The 17,881-nt window shown below is 45.3% G+C and overlaps 1 protein-coding gene across 6 annotated transcripts in view; it reads left to right on the top strand.

Moving 5' to 3' along the window:
• LOC110492538 (MOB kinase activator 2) overlaps positions 1-17,881 on the top strand; it is an 89,163-nt gene that overhangs the window by 68,982 nt on the left and 2,300 nt on the right. For 4 of the 6 annotated variants that reach the window (XM_021566957.2, XM_036951663.1, XM_021566953.2 and 1 more), the window contains exons 2-3: positions 11,692-11,852; positions 13,366-13,459. In XM_021566957.2, the coding sequence (XP_021422632.1) occupies positions 11,692-11,852; positions 13,366-13,459 (255 nt within the window). Of the gene's footprint in view, positions 1-2,364; positions 2,600-2,656; positions 2,707-11,691; positions 11,853-13,365; positions 13,460-17,881 lie in introns of those variants that run through there. The other 2 variants (XM_021566945.2, XM_036951689.1) reach the window with 2 other exon arrangements.

Below are 17,881 nucleotides of genomic sequence, written 5' to 3'. Positions count from 1 at the left end.
AATTGCTTTTTAACTCCAGGAACAGTACTTCATTAAGTTGTCTTTGACCTTGAAGCCTGATTGAGCCCTCAGTGTTCAATGGAGTTCATTCTGAATGCAGAGGCTCTGGCTATGGCCCAGTGGTCTTGAATGGCTGCCTTCTATTTTAGGTAACTGCTGATGTAATAGCTGTAAGCAAATGGATGGAAACTTTTTTTCTTCTCTTTTTTTTTCTTTTCCCATGACATTGTTTTTCACTTCAGTGGTCACCACCTCAGGTAGGGCCCGAAGCCGTTTAGAACTGTTCACCCATGGCCCTCTCTGTCCTCACCACCTCTTTCAATCTCTCCCCTTCCCTCTCTCCCCCCCTTCACTCTGGTCAGTATAGACCAGGCAGAGGCAGGCTGAGGTTATAAATAGCTCCCGAGAAAAGGCTCTGGCCTGTTCTGGCCCCTCTCTCTCTCTCCACCGCAGCAGCCATTCAGAGTGATGACCCTAAACCCCCCCCCCCCCACCCCCCCCCAGTGAGCTCTGTGCTGGGGCCAGACAGGGAGACATGTCTCCCAAGAAGGAGCCATGCTGGCAGAGCGTGCAGATGGACCTGTACATGGCCCTTATCAGACCACCTCACTCTCTGATACTTGTAAGATGTACGTGATAGGGGTTCACATCCAGCACACAAACAAGCAGGGTCTCTCTCTCTTGCACACAAACATGTAAAGACTTTTCAAACGCACTGATTGACCCTGACGTACTCAGACCCTTACACACTGACTGTCTGTTATATATATATATATACACACACACACACACACACACACACTAGGAGAGAGCTGAGCTCCAGCCCCCCCCCCTTCCCCCCAGATTAGTGTGTCTTTGTGAGCGTCCATGCTACAGCAGTCCGCTGGTATGTCTCACATCTGCAGCTGCAAGCCCACTGGTCCAGCCGGAGAGAAGGGGGGGCAAGGAGAGAAACCTGCGCCCATATTTATAAAGTGTCTGAGTAGGAGTGCTGATCTAGGGTCAGTTTGGCTTTTATATCATAATGAATTACATTATAATGACGGGGGGGGGGGGGGGGGGGGGGGGGGTGTATACTTGATCCTAGATCAGCACTCGGATGCTTTAGGGATACCAGCCTTGGTCAGAAAAGGGGTCAGAAGAGATACAAATGGAGGGGGAGAATGAAAGATGGGGAAAGAAGTGTCTGAGGATAGTAGGGAGAAAGAAAGATGTATAATGCTTTTTTTTTATCCACGATCCTTTGACGTAGCCTGAGACTTTCTTTTCCTTTGTCTTCACTTTCTTTTGCCGTCATAAGGCCGTCTATAGTAGTTCTATTTCAAGATTGCTTTGTACTCTCAATGTTGAGGATCGATATCAAGTCCAGATGGTGTAATGCCTCTATTCAACCCGACATCAGACTTGCGCCGGGAACTCAGCCGCCGCCTCAGCCTTGACACTCGTTCTTAATTGGAGGCTTTTCCGAGCTGATTTACCCTACCGGTACACTGCCAGACCTGTTGTGCCAAAGTCAAGTCGCTACATGGCCACCTACTGCTCATCTCTCATCTCATAGTGAGGTTTGAAGTCAACCACAAGAATGTGGCCTCGCCGTCTCAACATGTAACCTGTCGTGAACCAACCGCGTTCTGCTGTCGTCAGGCCTCCCAATGCGGCTGACCTGTCTGGTGAGATGACTCGAGGCCTTGTGAAACAACTCTCTAGGTCATTGCTGCCATCTAATTGTACATTTTAATTGTTTGCAATTTTTAATTTTAGGAGTTGTTTTTATCCAGCTGGGTGGGACATAGTAGGGATAGCCTCAGGCTGAAGAATATGAGTGCTTCTGTTTTAAACTGATAACACCACTTTGTCTTTACAGTATGTTTTTGGTATTTAAAAGTTGTTACAGTACAGTAACACGACAGGTATTACTATGGTACAACAAAGTTACAACTCATAATAGATGGGGTATTCATCCCACAGTGTGATCATTATTAACTAGTTACATTTGTAACCGTTATGGCTCCGTTGTAGCACAGAATCCTGTACCGCATACCCTCCTTCAGACCACCTGGCTCTCTTTTTTTGTCGCCACTTTTGCGACAACGCTTCAAGGAAGAAGATGGACCACGTCCACATGAGCATGAGCTGTGACGCCCTTCATTTCCATGGGCGCCGATGACGTGCATTAAGGCAGCTCCCAACTCTGTTAAAAATCATTCAGTTGGTCAAGTGACTAAGTGTCCCCCCATTTCCCTTGTTGTGGGGGTTCTGTTTCGCACCTCAATGACTCAACTCTTCCCGGATTGGCTGCATGTGGAGAAGGGGGGCGGGCAGTTTGCGAGAGCCACAAATAGTTTTTTCTCTTCAGGTCTTTCGTAACGTTAGCCGACCGTCAAAATTGAAGTATTTAATTTTGCAGCCTCTTCGGAGAGGAACGGTGTGGCGAGAGACGTTGTTTTTGGAAAAAAAATAAAACATTCTTCCCCTATTCAGTTATGGTCGGAGATTATAGTCCCATTTCAGGAGACAATACGGATATGCACTCACAGAGGAACTCGAAAAGCGGATTAAGTTGTAAAATGGTCCTTCAGGCGGTGGGCAAAGTGTTAAGGTAAAAAAAAATAACCGTGTTTTTGGAGTTCACTTCTCGTCTCGTTTTGCTGGTTGAGACCCTACTCCTGTAATGTGGAGGCAAGGCAGCGGTCGGCTCGTTCGACGGTACGGCGGGACAGGCAGCGTGTTTGGTTTATAGTGGAACTTTCCAGCAGAAGGAACTTCTAATCAATAGCTGATTTTGGGAAATACAATTTGGTTTAGGCTACATTTTGGAAGACGCGTCTGCTTTGCAATTAGAAAAATACCGGGTTTCTAATGATCAGAATATGCTTGTTGGTGTGTTTTTAGATGTACATTTATTTTTCTCAATTAGAATGTCAGTTTCGGATAAAATATGAACGAAGTAGGCTCTAGACTCACTGTTAACGTGATACGGTAGGTGTAGAAGCAACAGTGTGTCCATGGTGTGTGTGTGTGACGACCAACCTCGCTACCATGTGAGAAGTATGTAACGTTAGCCAAGTACTGTCCTTTTCATGTCGTTCAACATTCGACTCTAAATCAGTTCTTGGTTCGACGCGGTGGCAGCAGTTATTGGATGCAGGAACATATCGTTTCCTAAGGTCTGGCACTGAACATATTGAACAATTATTTTCTTTAAAAATTCTCTGTCAACTTTCTCACCGCAAAGTAGGCGCAACTTGCATTCGTTTAAACATAGGCCTACTGTTTTCTCGTCGAAGTGTTCTTTACAGCTCACAATTTAAAAAAGGAAATTGCTGCGTGTCTTAAACAGCAATTACAGGCTTTTCGACTCTCAGGTTCCAGGTTAACAGCAATTCACTAGTCGGTGGAATTTGGTTTGGCTTCCAGCATTCAGCGACAGCTCTCCCCACCCAGCAAGACTGAACAAGAGCAATGTGCTATGTCGTCTCAACCACTGTAAATAATTAAAGCCCCAACTTCCGTTTGAACCAATTCAAACAAAAACATTGCTTTCGTAGAGGTGTTTTTGGATAGAAATATGTTGATGGTCCTACATTCTCTATATAAAACATTACAACACAACTTTTTTTTAAAAGCATTTTTAGGCCACCTGTTTCAGTATTGCATACTACAGATGTGACTTAGACTTAAATCATGTCTGATCCAAATAGTGTTAGTATCAAACGTGTTTGTGGGTCACGAAACAAATACAACAACAAAAACAATCACAGACCCACTCTCAGAAATCATCCAATGAAGAACTCTAGCACTGTGGGGAAATATATTGAAGTAACCCATGACAACACTGTCTCAGTCTGTATGTGCATGGCTGGAAGTAGACACCTTGTATTATTTTTCTTTTTTTTTACCAGGAAACGCTCTTTTAAACACAAAAGGCTACAATTCGGGGCCTACCTTGTTAAGTCACAGTTTAAAACTTGTTGGCCTAACCATGGGGCCTGTCAGTGTGGCTTTTCCTTGTGAAGTCTTTGAGAGAAGTACTGAGGCTAATCCTTCATGGGACAGAGTTGACAGACCGACCATGCTGGTTAGTTTCCCTTCTCTTACCTCCACCTAAACGCTTGGAAACATTCAGTCCTAATTATGGAACTTTAGATAATAGTACAGTATTGGGATACTTCAGGATTTTGTCAATGAAGCCCTTTTATTTACTTCCCCAGAGTCTGATGAACCCATAAATACAATTTGTATGTTTCTGTGTCCATTTACAAAGGAGGTTAGACGGATTTTCCCACGGCAATGCTAATTGCGCTGGCACTAGTTGGCAACTTCCTTCAAACTGCACGCAGTCATAAAAATGGCGTCCACAGGTTCATCTGAACCTGGGGAAGTAGATAAGAGCCTCATTGCCAAAATCCTGAAGTATCTGTTTAAGAATGCCCATCATTTTAGGATTCCGTGCTGTAAGAATGAATTATTGTACAGTACAGCAGTCACAAGAATGTATTGTACATTACAGTAGCAGATGGCAATCTGTCAAACCTAACAGGTAAGTTCATCTGCATGCCCCTCCTTTCAATGGAGCTAGAATGCCACAGTGATTGCAATCGGTTGATGCATCTAGCCTACACGTACCGCCTTTTAAAAATTAACTTTTATCACCGTCAAGTGGATTTTCCAGTTCAGTGACCATTTGAGGAAGAATAACAGAAGGGAGACTATATGGCAGCGTTTAGACAGGCAGTCCAATTCTGATCTTGTTTTTGCTATAATTTTTTTTGTTGCCCAGCTCTGAAAAAGATCTGTGATTGGACAACAACAAAAAAACAATTAGTGGGAAAAATATCAGAATTGGTCTGCCTGTGTGAACGCAGCCAATGAATGCATAGTTCTCATTGTTCCAATGTCATTTTTCACAGCATATGCTTTTTTTTTTTTTCCACCCGAAAGATTATTCCTTCCGCAGCAGTGGGGGCAGTGTTGTCGTTTTGGTTCTTTGATCTGATCTATAGGCTATTCATCGAAGTAGCCTATTTTGCATGGATAACCACATATAACCTCAACCACTGCTTCAAATAGTAAACCAAACAACAAGAATCCACCCAAAAGTGTGTTTTGTTTAGAAGTAATAACTAGTAATTACAGGCTTTTGTGAAATGGTAGAACCTACTGTAGCCAACTAGCTAGCCAAGTGCTTTTTTTTCTCTCAGTGACCAAAACATAACGTTCTATTTTTTAGCTCATATGGGAATGAATACACAAGCAGCATATTGAACTCCCAAGTATAAGAGTATTTGCCAGGGCATATTATTTTATTATACATTTGATTATTTCACATAGAGATGTGGGAAGCTAACAAGGCTAGCTTGCTATGTTTTTAGCCAGGCTGCCAGCTAGCTTCTACAAGCAAGGGAAGGTGACTCTTCCTTGGTTTCACAAAAACAAAGACAAAAAAAAACAACCATATTGATATTGCTCCCTTGTGAATGGGACCAGCGAGGCGATCGTGTTTCCAAAAGGTGTCCGCTACTCCAAAAATCCCACTCCTCGCATGCAGTCAAACACCTAGATCAACGGCGTGAAGCTTGTAAGCTGTTCTCCCCCTCACACACGTCTGTTGTGATGTTGATGCCCTTACATTATAGTTTCAGCGGGGGTTCTTTGTGGGCTCAGCGGGGCATTGGGGTTCTGAATGGGGTTTAACCCTATTGCAGCGCACAGTCACGGGCTGGATGGAACCCCCAGCCTCCAACACATTGGGTTCTGTCAACTGATCCTGTATGCCATGAAGGGAAATTTATGTGATTGTAGGAAACATGGCATGAAAACGTACATTCAACTAGGTTACGAAAAACAGACTTAACAGAATTTGCATGGCAAAAGAAGACTATCAAACAGGCCTCAGGGCAGTTTGGCTTTGACTTCTAAAAGTAGAAGAAATCGGAGAAAGAAAAAAATCGGAGAAGACTGCCATTGTTGCACATTTCTACCTAGACTAGCTGAGTATGAAATGTGTGGAGATTCCTGCCCTTACTCCTCTCTCTTTATAGCCGTGGCTTGGTTTGCTCGGGCCTGCTCCTCTGTCTGTGGTTTTCAGGGGAAAATAACCATTTGAGAAGTATACTCAATTTAGACGCCTGAAATAGATCTAGGGCTGTCCCCGGGGAAAAAATTAATAAATCTTAGTCGACCGAGAGCTGTTAGTTCTTTCGACCAGTCGACTGGTGGAAATGTAAAAAGTGTATTTATCCATACAGTGTGTTTGGAAAGGATTCCGACTTTTCCCACACTTTATGTTACAGCCTTAATCTAAATCAGATTAAATCTGGGGTTTTTTTTCAATCTGAACACAATACTCCACAAAGACAAAGCAAAAACCTTTTTGTGTGTGCAAATTTATAAAAAATATAAACCTCACATTTACGTAAGTATTCAAACCCTGGCCAGGTCTTGAGCGGTGCCTGGTTTCCTTCAGATGTGACGCTTGGCATTCAGGCCAAAGAGTTCAATCTTGGTTTCATCAGACCAGAGGAATCTGGTTTCTCATGGTCAGAGTCCTTTTAGGTGCCTTTTGGCAAACTCCAAGCGGGCTGTCATGTGCCTTTTACTGAGGCGTGGCTTCCGTCTGGCCACTCTGGACACCAGATTCTTCACAGGGAATACTTTACACAGTATGGAAAAGCGATACTTCAAGCCTCAGCTTCTTTCTACTTGTCAAACATAGAACTGATTCTGTATACTGGTGGTTGGTGTTGGGGGGGTCCATGTTTAGGATGTCTTATTCATTGGTAGGAAGAGGTTTGGTCCAAATCGAATGTTGGGTAGTATATTTGTTGACTATTACCTGAATCCTATAACTAAACATTTGGGTGCAATCAATTTGCTTAATTTCTCAGATCAAATTATATTTCAACAAAATTAATCTTTCAGGGATGCTTAATCGTATCTGTTACTAACTACCTGTTGACTTTCTATTGATTTTCTTTTTGGCCTCTGACTGACTTGTTTGGTTTGTTTCTAGGACTGTGGTTTCAGATACATTTTTTTGTTGGTCAACAAAGTACAAGAACATCATCCAGACGTCTGTTCTTTATCTGTTGTCGTCTTGTCTCCCCCCTCCTCTACCCTCACTGTAGATACTGTAGGGTGGTTTTCCCCCACCGCTGTTCGGCTGGTATTACATTATCGAATGAAAACCAGGTGGTGAGAAAAGCATGTTTCTCTGGTGTGAAGCTCCCCCCCAACATACCAGAGATACAGGAAGCATGGTCAGCCGGTGCTTCGAAAATCCATCATAACTACCCTTCAGAGAGGGGGGGGGGGGGGGGGACACGACTGCTCACGCTGTCTGGCTCAACTTTATTAGTACACATTCTTCTCCCCAAATCATTGTGGGGTCCATGTGTTAATTCCTTCTGTTTAAGCTTGTGGGGAGTGTAAGCTGTTCCTAGATCTGCGCTCGCGTGTGTGCTAGAAGCCATCTTGTTTACGGTAACCGCGTTGGATGGATGCTGAAAGATGTTCCCTGTCACAGATTGCATTAACCACTTCCATCTGCAAATCATTAGATGCCTCCACAGTTCACCGGGCCAATTTTAAGCAAGAGTTGTTGCGCTCGGCAGGCAGGCTCTTCTGGCTGAGGGGGGAAAGTCAATACATGGCTACAGTTAGCGATAATGCTGTAAATGCGCTATTAAAAACCAGAGCTGTTTTAGCTTCCAAGCCTTTTAAAGTAGCAGTATGTGCGTCAGTGTAGGTGGAATTAGCCCGTTTCCCCCGTTGAGGTGATAACTAAGCATGGGGGTGGCAGGTAGCCTAGTGGTTCGAGAGTTGGACTAGTAACCGAAAGGTTGCAACATCAAATCTCCGAACTGACAGGGTAAAAATCTGTCGTTCTGAACAAGGCAGTTTTAACCCACTGTTCCTAGGCCGTCATTGAAAATAAGAATTTGTTTACAACTGACCTGCCTAGTCAAATAAAGGTAAAATAATTAAATGAAAAGCACAGGCCTAGTGTTAGATGCGTACAAAGTCGCCAAGTGGTTCGACTCAAAGATTGCTTAGCGTAATTGTTAGCGTAATGCATACAGCCTTTTTTTGGTAGCGCTTTTAGTCGAAGGCCTTTCGGGCTAATTCCTCTGCATATTTGTGTAACGTGAGGTTATTAATTGGAAGCAGACTGTTTGGGGTGGAACAGTAACAAGCCTGTCTCGTGTTGTACCTGCCGAAGGCCGCCTCTCCTTAGCGGGCTCCTATTGTAGTCCTGAACGCTGCACAGTCAGCGTTCAGTCGTCACACAACTGATTTCTTCTAGGCCAAACGAGTTGACTCCCGATAAGGAGGATTGGGGAACTGCGCTCACTTCACCGACATGGTTGGCACTCTGAAAATCTCTGTGAACACACCGTTTGGATTGTAGATAGTCTATATGGACTTTCTCCACTTGAAGAGTGGTGCTCACAAGCACTAGATGGATCGCACACTCTGTTCTCTTCTCGGGTTCAGTGTGACCACTTCTCTGAGGCGAGAGAAGGTCATATTTGACATATTTTATCCCTATTTTATTCTTTCTCTTACCCTTTTTCCTTCTTTACTTCTTTTAATGTAGACCGGTCTCTCCTATCTCCCCTCTCACCAGTCCAGTCAGGGTCAAGCGCCTCAGGCCCTGCACTCCCCTCTCCAACCTCTTTCATCTGGCTCTGCCCTTTCTCTTCATCTTTCTGTGCCCTCTACCTGTTCTCTTATCTTATCTCATCTTTCCCACCTCGTTTCCTTTCTCCACTATTATACATTTGTAATAACTCTCTCTCTCTCTTCCCATCTTACCTTCTCAATCGTTCCCCCACTCTCTTTTCTTATCTCTACTACCACCCCCCACCCCCCATAAGGAGCAGTGAGACAGGTGTATGTGATCCATGCTTGTCAGGTGAAACAGCTTATCGCCAGCCATTAAGGCTTCATCTACTGATATTATCAGAGTACGCACGTTTTCAACGGCTTCCATAAGCCCCCCAGAAAACCATTGTGCTCGTTCTTAAAAAAGTTTAACTGAGCCATTTCCTGTGTCTCCTCCCTAATTTCGTCATTTTCCATACCATGCCTCTGAGGTATTTTCTGGATTCATTACTTTATTTTAGGATAAAGAAAACTTCCTTTTTGCCAGCACCGCTCCCCTGACACACACACACACACACACTCACACACAGGCCGTGGCTGCTCGTGGTAAAGTTCTCCCAGGCAGAGTCTTTGCCATAAAAGGCATTGTATTACTCCTTACCAGGCCAGGCTAGACCAGACCCGAGGCCAGGGCCAGACGCACGTCTCTGGGCAGGAAGTTGACACCGCCTGGTACTAGGAGGAAACCATGCATGCCATAGACTATGTAGTCACGCTCACCAGCCGGCGGTCTGAAGACACTGCTTATAGGAGAGCTTTGAAGCCTGTGACTCAAATTATAGCGTTTAGGTACCTATTCTAGCCCACAGTAATGGGTTCTTCAAGTGTGCCGTGTGTTTTCTGTGTCTGTTTTTGTCAAGGTCGTTGCACGCATGGCGGTTTGAAGTGTCAGGATGATTTTCCGAGGAAAAACAACAGACGTGTGAACACACACAAATCTGTGATGAATGCCGAGCGAGCCAGTGCAGGGGTCCTAATTCCTGTTTTTAATTCAATAACCAAACACCACCTCAGCTCTGATTTTTAAGTTCCTTGCAGTGGCCTGGAAGTTCTGGTTTCAAAAGCATTCTCATTTTAAATGATAGGTGAGCTCTTTTCTTGAGTAGACGTGGCGCTATCGATCTATAACAGGAAGTGGGGTTAGGCTGTAATGCAGGGTGATGTTGAGGTCAAAACTGGAACTGTCGGCTGGCTGGCTGACTGACAGACTGGATCTCACAGCTGTTGGCTCTGTCAGACCTTTAGTCTCCATCTTCTATCCCCCTTTTTGTCTATCGCTCCCCTCCTCTCTGGAAGTCTTGCAGCTTGCTGTAGCTCCCCTCCCTCTCGTTGCATGACCAGCTGGACACGCCATCCTGATCCAGTAGTAACGCTGACCAGAGACCAGCCCGATCTGCTGAGGTCCGTGTGTCTTTTCACCTTTCAGATCTACAGCCGTCTAGTCCTCATGACACTCAAGTCAGACAGTGGAGGGTGGTCTTAAATGTCCTCAAACAGGAGAAGTTGTCAGTGAATGTTTATAGACATGGTCTGTACGGTACTTTCCTCTGTCTTAAATTATTAATTTTTTAAATGCATGTCTGTGTGTGGAAGGGAAAAGCTAGAGGTATGCTTTGGGGGACTAAAAAGTTAAAGTTTTTTTGAGCAGTGTTCCTCAGTCCAAGAAGCCCCGGGTCTCACAGAGGTCTGTCATGTTTTGTAAATCTGTTTTAGTCATTTCCATGGATATGTGAGGGAGTAATGTCCACACTTTTTTCCCCTCAGTCTTTCTTTCTCTTTCTGAAAGTACGTGATTAGGCCTGTGGGCAGCCTCTGTTTTCTCCCTCTTTGGAAAGCAAACTAGCAGTCGTCTTGAGCGTTGGCTTCCCTCTGCACGGCTCCCGCTGAAAAGACGGGAGTGTTTTATGGCCGCTCTAATTTTAATTTTTTTCTCTCTCTCCTGATTCTGGACTGGTGTCAGTTGTCCGGGAATGAGGATCTGGGAGTGGGAAGGAAAGGCTAGAGCCAAGAGCACACGGAGGGTGGGCACATTGTGTTTAAACAGAGGGTGTGGAGAGAGCTGGGGAAAGGAGGGGGGTGGGGTAGTTTAAACGAGGGTCAACAGGGGCACAATAAATTCAGGGAGTAAAGTGGAACTCCCCTGTCCTCAAACAAACCCAAACACTGTAATAAGACAGCCCGAAGAGAGAGGGAGAGTGAGTGAGGGAGGGAATGAAATGAAGATGTGTAGGGAGGTAGATGATTAAAAAGGAGGGAGCGAGGAATTGAGCCGTTAGAACGCCGGTCGCCTTCTAAATTGGGCCGCTGAAACTCAGTCGAGGTTAAAGCTCTGTGAAATCCCCAAGAAAATAGTGCCGTAATCGTTGTTGCGTAAATCGAGCCAGGTCTGCTGTGTCCCCAGGCTTTTGTCTGAAATAGGCTAGTCTCACTAGCCTATTAACTCATTCAACCTTTAACCCCTAGATAAGTGGACTAGCTGTTTGGGTGAGGGAAGGCGGAGAGTTACGGCCCTGGAAGTGTAGTGATGGTGTGATATGACAGACTCGTGCTAAAAGTAGCGCTGGAAGTACAAGGCGCTGCGGGCGGGCTAGCTGTGTGGTAACTGGCCCTTACGGGAGGCCAGGGGTCATGCCCTGGGTCAGGCACAGGAACAGAATTCTCTCTGTACAGATGCTGGGTGCACGGTCCTTTTTAGCGGGCTCAAAACCCCACGGCGGGAGAGACACGGCGACCCTGGCACTGACCTGTGTGCGAGTGTGAAACACAAGGTTGTCTGCTAAAGGCGATTCACATAACACACTCAGGCCAGGGTGATACGGCTCAGTTCCACTTTCCGTTGAAGTGAATTTAATGCGTACGAAACAACCCTCTGTAATGTAATGGCTACTAGCTAGATACGGTATCTACCTTTTTTAATTTGTCAAACTGAGTTAAAATGTCCTCTCTGTCGTCTGTGACTGTCTCTGTGCCTCGCTCTAACCTGTCCCCCCCCCCCCCCCCCCCTTCTCTTCCTGTCCCCTACAGGAAGTCTAAGACGAAGCCCAATGGGAAGAAGCCGCCAGCGGAAGAGAAGAAGCAGTATCTGGAGGCGGAGTTCACGAAAGTACGGGTGGTCGACTTCGACCTGAAAGAGCTGGTGATGCTGCCCAGGGAGATAGACCTCAACGAATGGCTCGCCAGCAACAGTGAGTCAGCAGCGTACACGCTGAGATAACATATTTTGGGGGGTCGTGTTGAGCCTCCCTCTCGTCTTTCCAGAAACGGCGCCATAGTTTTCAGAGAAGCGAAACACTTGACAGATTTACTTGAAGGTTTCCTCCAGTATTCAGGCATCTGGATTTCTGCCGTACCAGAGTGCGTCTTCTCTTTGAACGTTCAGTAAAGGCACAGCTAAATCCTCAAGACATTTATCTCCAGGTGCAGCTTCTTACGTTATGGACAATTCCAAGGTAACAGTGACAGACCGATTTTGTACTTTAAAATGTATGTCAAACAAAAAAAACAATGATTTTGCAAAGTTAAACAAACCATATAACTATATGCACAATGACTACTTAGCGATTTCCACTGAAACTTTTACAACAAAAGAACACATTTACTTGGAAGAACGGTGCAGAACAGGTTATGGTATGAGACGGTTTGTGCTGTTTGGGCCTCGATTCTGTTACCAAACTTTGCATCTGAACTGTTCTTCGAGTCAATGTAGTTTTTGTCAAATGTTCTGTGGAAATCCTTCGCTATAGTCCTTGTACAAAGAGTTATAGGTTTTGTTTAACTTTGCAATCATCGGTTTTAGTTTGACATACTCCGATTTTTCACGTTAAAATGGAAAATGTCACTCTCTTCCCGTGAAATTGCCCACATACAATGGCTCGATAAGAACAATGTTAACTCTGGGGATCCAGGCATCTCCATCTTAGACGTTTCCTCAGGAAGTGTCTGAACCCCTGTAATGCCCTGCAGGCTGAGACGGCAGAATATTCCATCCAGACTTGACAATCCACTGCCTGTTCTATACATTGCCTTCTCCACTATACAATAAACTATATTGATAGTTTAGGCATTGTCTCTATGGGTTTGGGAAGCCCTGTAACACCCTGCGTTCTCGGTTGTGGGTTGTTTCGTCAGGCGTTGCGTGTGGGGGACTTCACAGGGGTTATTTTGTTTCTCTCGGGGCTTGTTTTGGAGACTGAGCAACCTGTCAGGTGCTCCCAGAGGGAGATGCAAAGAGCCTCCCTTTTTTTTGTCTTTCGACCCCTGTCCGTATCGTTCTATGCTACGTAAGGTTGGCAACAAACAAACGTGGCGAAGAAGAAGCATGAGAAACGTACGAAGAAGTGACCTTGGGGCTAAAATGCTGGTCATGAATGGAGCCAACAGCACCTCCAAAATCCGGTCTGTGTCTGTCGGTCTGTGTCTGTCGGTCTGTGTCTGTCGGTCTGTGTCTGTCGATCTGTGTCTGTCGATCTGTGTCTGTCGATCTGTGTCTGTCGATCTGTGTCTGTCTACTTAATACCTGGGGCTGACCATGTACGGTACTGATGGAAATGTTGTCTGTACAGATGAACATAGCGGGGGCTCTATTTGAATGAATTTGTTGCGTGTCGGCTACTTAACCAAGGCTAGATCTGGAGAAGACTCATTGTGGAGTGGGATAATGATATTATACATGATAATAATCCTATTCTCTCCCTTCAGCTACGACCTTCTTCAATCTTATAAACCTGCAGTACAGCACCATCTCCGAGTTCTGCACAGGGGACACCTGTCAAGCCATGACCGCCTGTAACACGTAAGTCACCCCCCCCCCCCCCAACCATTGGTTTATTCATCAGTGCTCTGGCCTACCATTGGGTTATTTATCAGATGTCTCGCATCCCATTATACAGACCCATGTCTTGATAGCAGCAGAGCTTTCTGACCGCAGGGCTGCGCTCGGTTACCCCTGACTTTCCATTTTGTAGTCTTCCTTCTCTCTTGCGCTCTCTCCCTCTCGCTCTGTCTCTCCCGTAAAGTGGAGGGCTGTGGAGCTATCTAATACTAGTGAGAGACTGTCAGAATGTAGATTTCGCTGTGAGCGTTCTCAAATCGCATGAGCCTTTCTGAGGTGCCTGGCGTTCCTAGCTGGACTGGTGCGTAGTGAGGTCTCTGTTCTTAGAGCACAGAGTTCCTAATTGGAGGTCCAAGATTGAATGGTTCTGAGAAGCTGATGGAAATGTGACCATTTTTGTTTGTGTTCCACCGCCAAGTAAACTGGAGGGGCCTGTCTAGCTAATAGTTATGGTCTCTCTCAGAAAATCCAGTTGAATATGTAGGACTTTTCATGGGCGCCATGACATGAGTCCTCACTATACCATGCATCCATCCTCGGATGGCTTTAGCTCAGAAGTCACCAAACAGAGTCTTAAATAAAAAATTAAAAAATCACCTTCAGCCATAGCTGTTCATAAAGGAATGCCTTTACTCTGTACAAAGACCTATCTACAGCTACAGTTTGTCTATCCCCCCCATACAAAGACAGAGTCTACACCTACAGTAGTCGGAGTCAAAGACCGTCATAACATGGAGGCCTATTCATCCCTGTCTAAGAGAGGGGAGGAGGTTGACTAAGTATTCACCCAACGAGTTGGCCCTGTCAGGGCGGGGTGCTGTTTTCATGTGTGGAGCCCTTGTCTTTGGAAAGAGGCCCTCCTCGCCTGTGTGTACTTACGGCTGGAAAAACCAGATCCCCCACATTTAGGCTAAACCACACTACAAATGTGTGTTTGCACGCATGCGGGCACACACACATACACACGGTGAAAAATGAAAGTGGTAGAGAGAAAGCAAACAATGGAGAAGCCGTTGAGGAATGACAGGCCTGTGACAGATTTGTTGTCAGGTAGCCTCGTCGAGAAAGGGGAATCCTGGGGAAGTTCATGTCAGAAGAAAATAGCCAAATAGGGGTGGAGACCCGGTGTAATTCAGTGATGCCTTGCAACACGTCAAACCAATCAAATGTCTTGCTTTGGCAGAACTCCCAATGGTGCTCACTAGATTAGTGTTGTAGTTGTAGGTGCAACAGTGCGTGAGGATGGCTGAGAAATAGCCCCCACAAAAAATAATAACTTTTTTGTTTCTATGTCTATTTTTGTGTACACAAACTTAATTAGGTCTATAATCCTAACTGTTAAATCGTCCATATGCATTCGGAAAGTATTCAGACCCCTTCACTTCCACGTTTTGTTACGATAACAGCCTTATTCTAAAACAAATGAAATAGTTTTTTCCCCCCTCATCAATCTACACACAATACCCCACAATGACAAAGCAAAAACGTTTTTTAGAAATGTTTGCAAACTGAAATATCAAACTTACATAACTATTCAGACCCTTTACTCAGTAATTTGTTGCGTCGTCTTTAGCAACGATTACAGCCTTGACTCTTTATGGGTATGAAGCTACAAGATTGGAACACCTGTATTTGGGGGAGCTTCTCCCATTCTTCTTTGCAGATCCTCTCAAGCTCTGACAGGTTGGATGGGGAGCGTCGCTGCACAGGCGTTTTGATCGGGTTCAAGTCTGGGCTCAGAGTGGGCCACTGAAGGACATTCAGAGACTTGTCCCAAAGCCACTCCTGCGTTGTCTTGGCTGTGTGCTTGGGGTCATTGTCCTGTTGGAAGGTGAACCTTCGCACCCCAGTCTGAGGTCCAGAGCACTCAGGACCAGGTTTTCATCAAGGATCTCTCTGTACTTTGCTCTGTTCATCTTTCCCTCGATCCTGACTAGTCTCCCTGCCGCTGAAAAACATCCCTCCAGTATGATGCTGTTCTCCCATCTCCACAGAGGAACACTGGAGCTCTGTCAGTGACCATCGGGTTCTTGGTCACCTCCCTGACCAAGGCCCTTTTCCCTCAATTGCTCAGTTTTGCCTGGCAGCCAGCTCTAGTAAGACCATTGGTGGTTCCAAACTTATTCAATTTAAGAGTGATGGAGGCCACTGTGTTCTTGGGGACCTTGAATGCTGCAGAAATGTTTTGGTACCCTTCCCCAGATCTGTGCCTCGACACAATCCTGTCCCGGAGCTCTACGGACAATTACTTCGACCTCATGGCTTGGTTTTTGCTCTGACATGCACTGTTAACTATGGGACCTTATACAGACGTGTGTGCCTTTCTAAATCATGTCCAATCAATTGAATTTACCACAGGTGGACTCCAATCAAGTTGTAGAAACATCAAGGTTATCAATGGAAACAGGATGCTCAATTTTGAGTCTCATAACAACGGGTCTGAATAGTTATGGAAAAATTCAAACAACCTGTGTTCGCTTTGTCATTATAGGGTATTGTGTGTAGATTTATTCTAAAATTGATTATTTCTTTTTCTCATAAGTCTTTAATGTAACAATGTGGGAAAAGTTAAGGGGTCGGAATACTTTTCGAATGCACTGTATATGGAAAAATACACGTTTTAAAATGTCGACTGATTGATTGGTCGAAAGAACAATACTTTTTTTTTTTTTTTTCAGGGGACAGCCCTAAATATTCCAATACGCAAACCCCATAAACCCGAATTCTCCCAGTGTTTCTAAGGAGGATTGTAGTAGGCTGTAACAGCTGTGGAGACGTGCAGCCCGTCAGTCTAATGGTGTGCCACAGTAACGGCACCCGCCCTTTTCCTGCCCTGGCTGGCACTCACCCACCCCACAACACAAAGTCACAGTCAATTCCCCCTACCCCAGGCACTGTAAAATGTGCTATTTTAGGAGAAAAACTTTCCATGCGCTATGGGAACAGGCCCACTTGATCGTCTTATGCCCATTTTATGTGGGTGGGTGAATGGGTGTGTTGGTATGTGGGTGTTTTTTTGCCTTGTGGGCTAATGACGTCTGTCTTTTTTGGCATGTTTGCCAGTCTTTGTAAGGTTGTCTGTGTATATGGTGCGTGTTTAGTGGTGTACTCTCCTCAGTGTGGGGCCTGGCCTGGTGCTTGTCTTGTGGTCAGTAGGGCCCTCCTGCAGGGTCAGTTATCTGAACGCTCTACATACCTCAGGATCTGTAACGTCTGCCCCACAGCCCGCCAGGCCGAGACCACGCCGTGCTGCTATTGTTAACAAAACCGTCCCCGTTTGGAGAGTTGGTTGAACTTTTCACCCCTCCCCCCTTCCCTGTGAGTTCTCTTCTTTGTGGCGCCTGGTCATGCCGATGTGTTGTGCAGTATATGACCCCATTTAGCTCGCGTAGCCGGCTAGCTCCAGCGCCGGTACAGTATACCCAGGTTGCGTGTGTCCATGCTATCTTTTTGTTTGGTGACTTCACTGACTTGCAATTTGACCTTGCTAACACATGACGTGGGGCGGGGGGGGGTGTCAGTGTCACGTTATTCCGAGACTGCAGGGAATTCGTCCCGATCTGGAAAGGAAACGGGCAGGGGGGTTCGTTAAGACCACTGGAATGGAAATATGCAAACATGTCTATGTTAGAAGGTGGTGGGGTTGGCTGCTTCCTCACTGGACTGGAGGTCTGTCTGGCAGGTCCACACACACACACACACCACACAGTTCAGTCATTCAACACGTTGGGTAAAAGGTCCCGAACAGTCACACCCCTATCCCCTTTAATAATTCCACCTCCTGAATCCAAGTTTTTAACAAGGGGAGGGAACCGATATGATCAAACTTTATCAATGTAGGAGCAACAGTCATTTTTCATACTTTGATCTGGTTTCATCCGAATATCATCCAATTTCATGAAAAACATTTTTTTTTTTTGACTGTCCACGGTCTTGTTTGGAGATGAGGAAATGCTGTGAATGTGTAGGCTTTCACATAGGGGTTTGTGTGCATCTTTCAGCATGATGATGTGAATTGATGCAGCCGTTTTTAGTTTCTGGAAAAGCACACCATGCAGTGTAAGGAAGCTGCCTCGCCTGGTGCACATTCTTTACCCGAGATGATTCACAGTATGATATATATATATATATATATATATATATACATATGTATGTATGTATGTATGTGGTAGTGATTTGAACCTATCGAGTTGTTCCTTTTCAAGATCAGATGACTTGTCAGCGATAACATACTAGGCAAAGTAATAATAGCCTCAATCTCGTACATTTCAAAGCACACGTGTTTATTTCCTGGGGCCACCCATACGGAGAATGTTTGCACGCATGTCAGTAAGTCGCTGTGGATAAAAGTGGCTGCTAAAGGGCTATTATTATTATTTATAT

This window comes from Oncorhynchus mykiss, chromosome 2, assembly GCF_013265735.2.
Source record: "Oncorhynchus mykiss isolate Arlee chromosome 2, USDA_OmykA_1.1, whole genome shotgun sequence".
In the NCBI taxonomy this organism is placed as follows: Eukaryota; Metazoa; Chordata; class Actinopteri; order Salmoniformes; family Salmonidae; genus Oncorhynchus; species Oncorhynchus mykiss.
The sequence above is the reverse complement of the archived record's forward strand: the minus strand, read 5'-3'. Positions and strand labels throughout refer to the sequence as shown.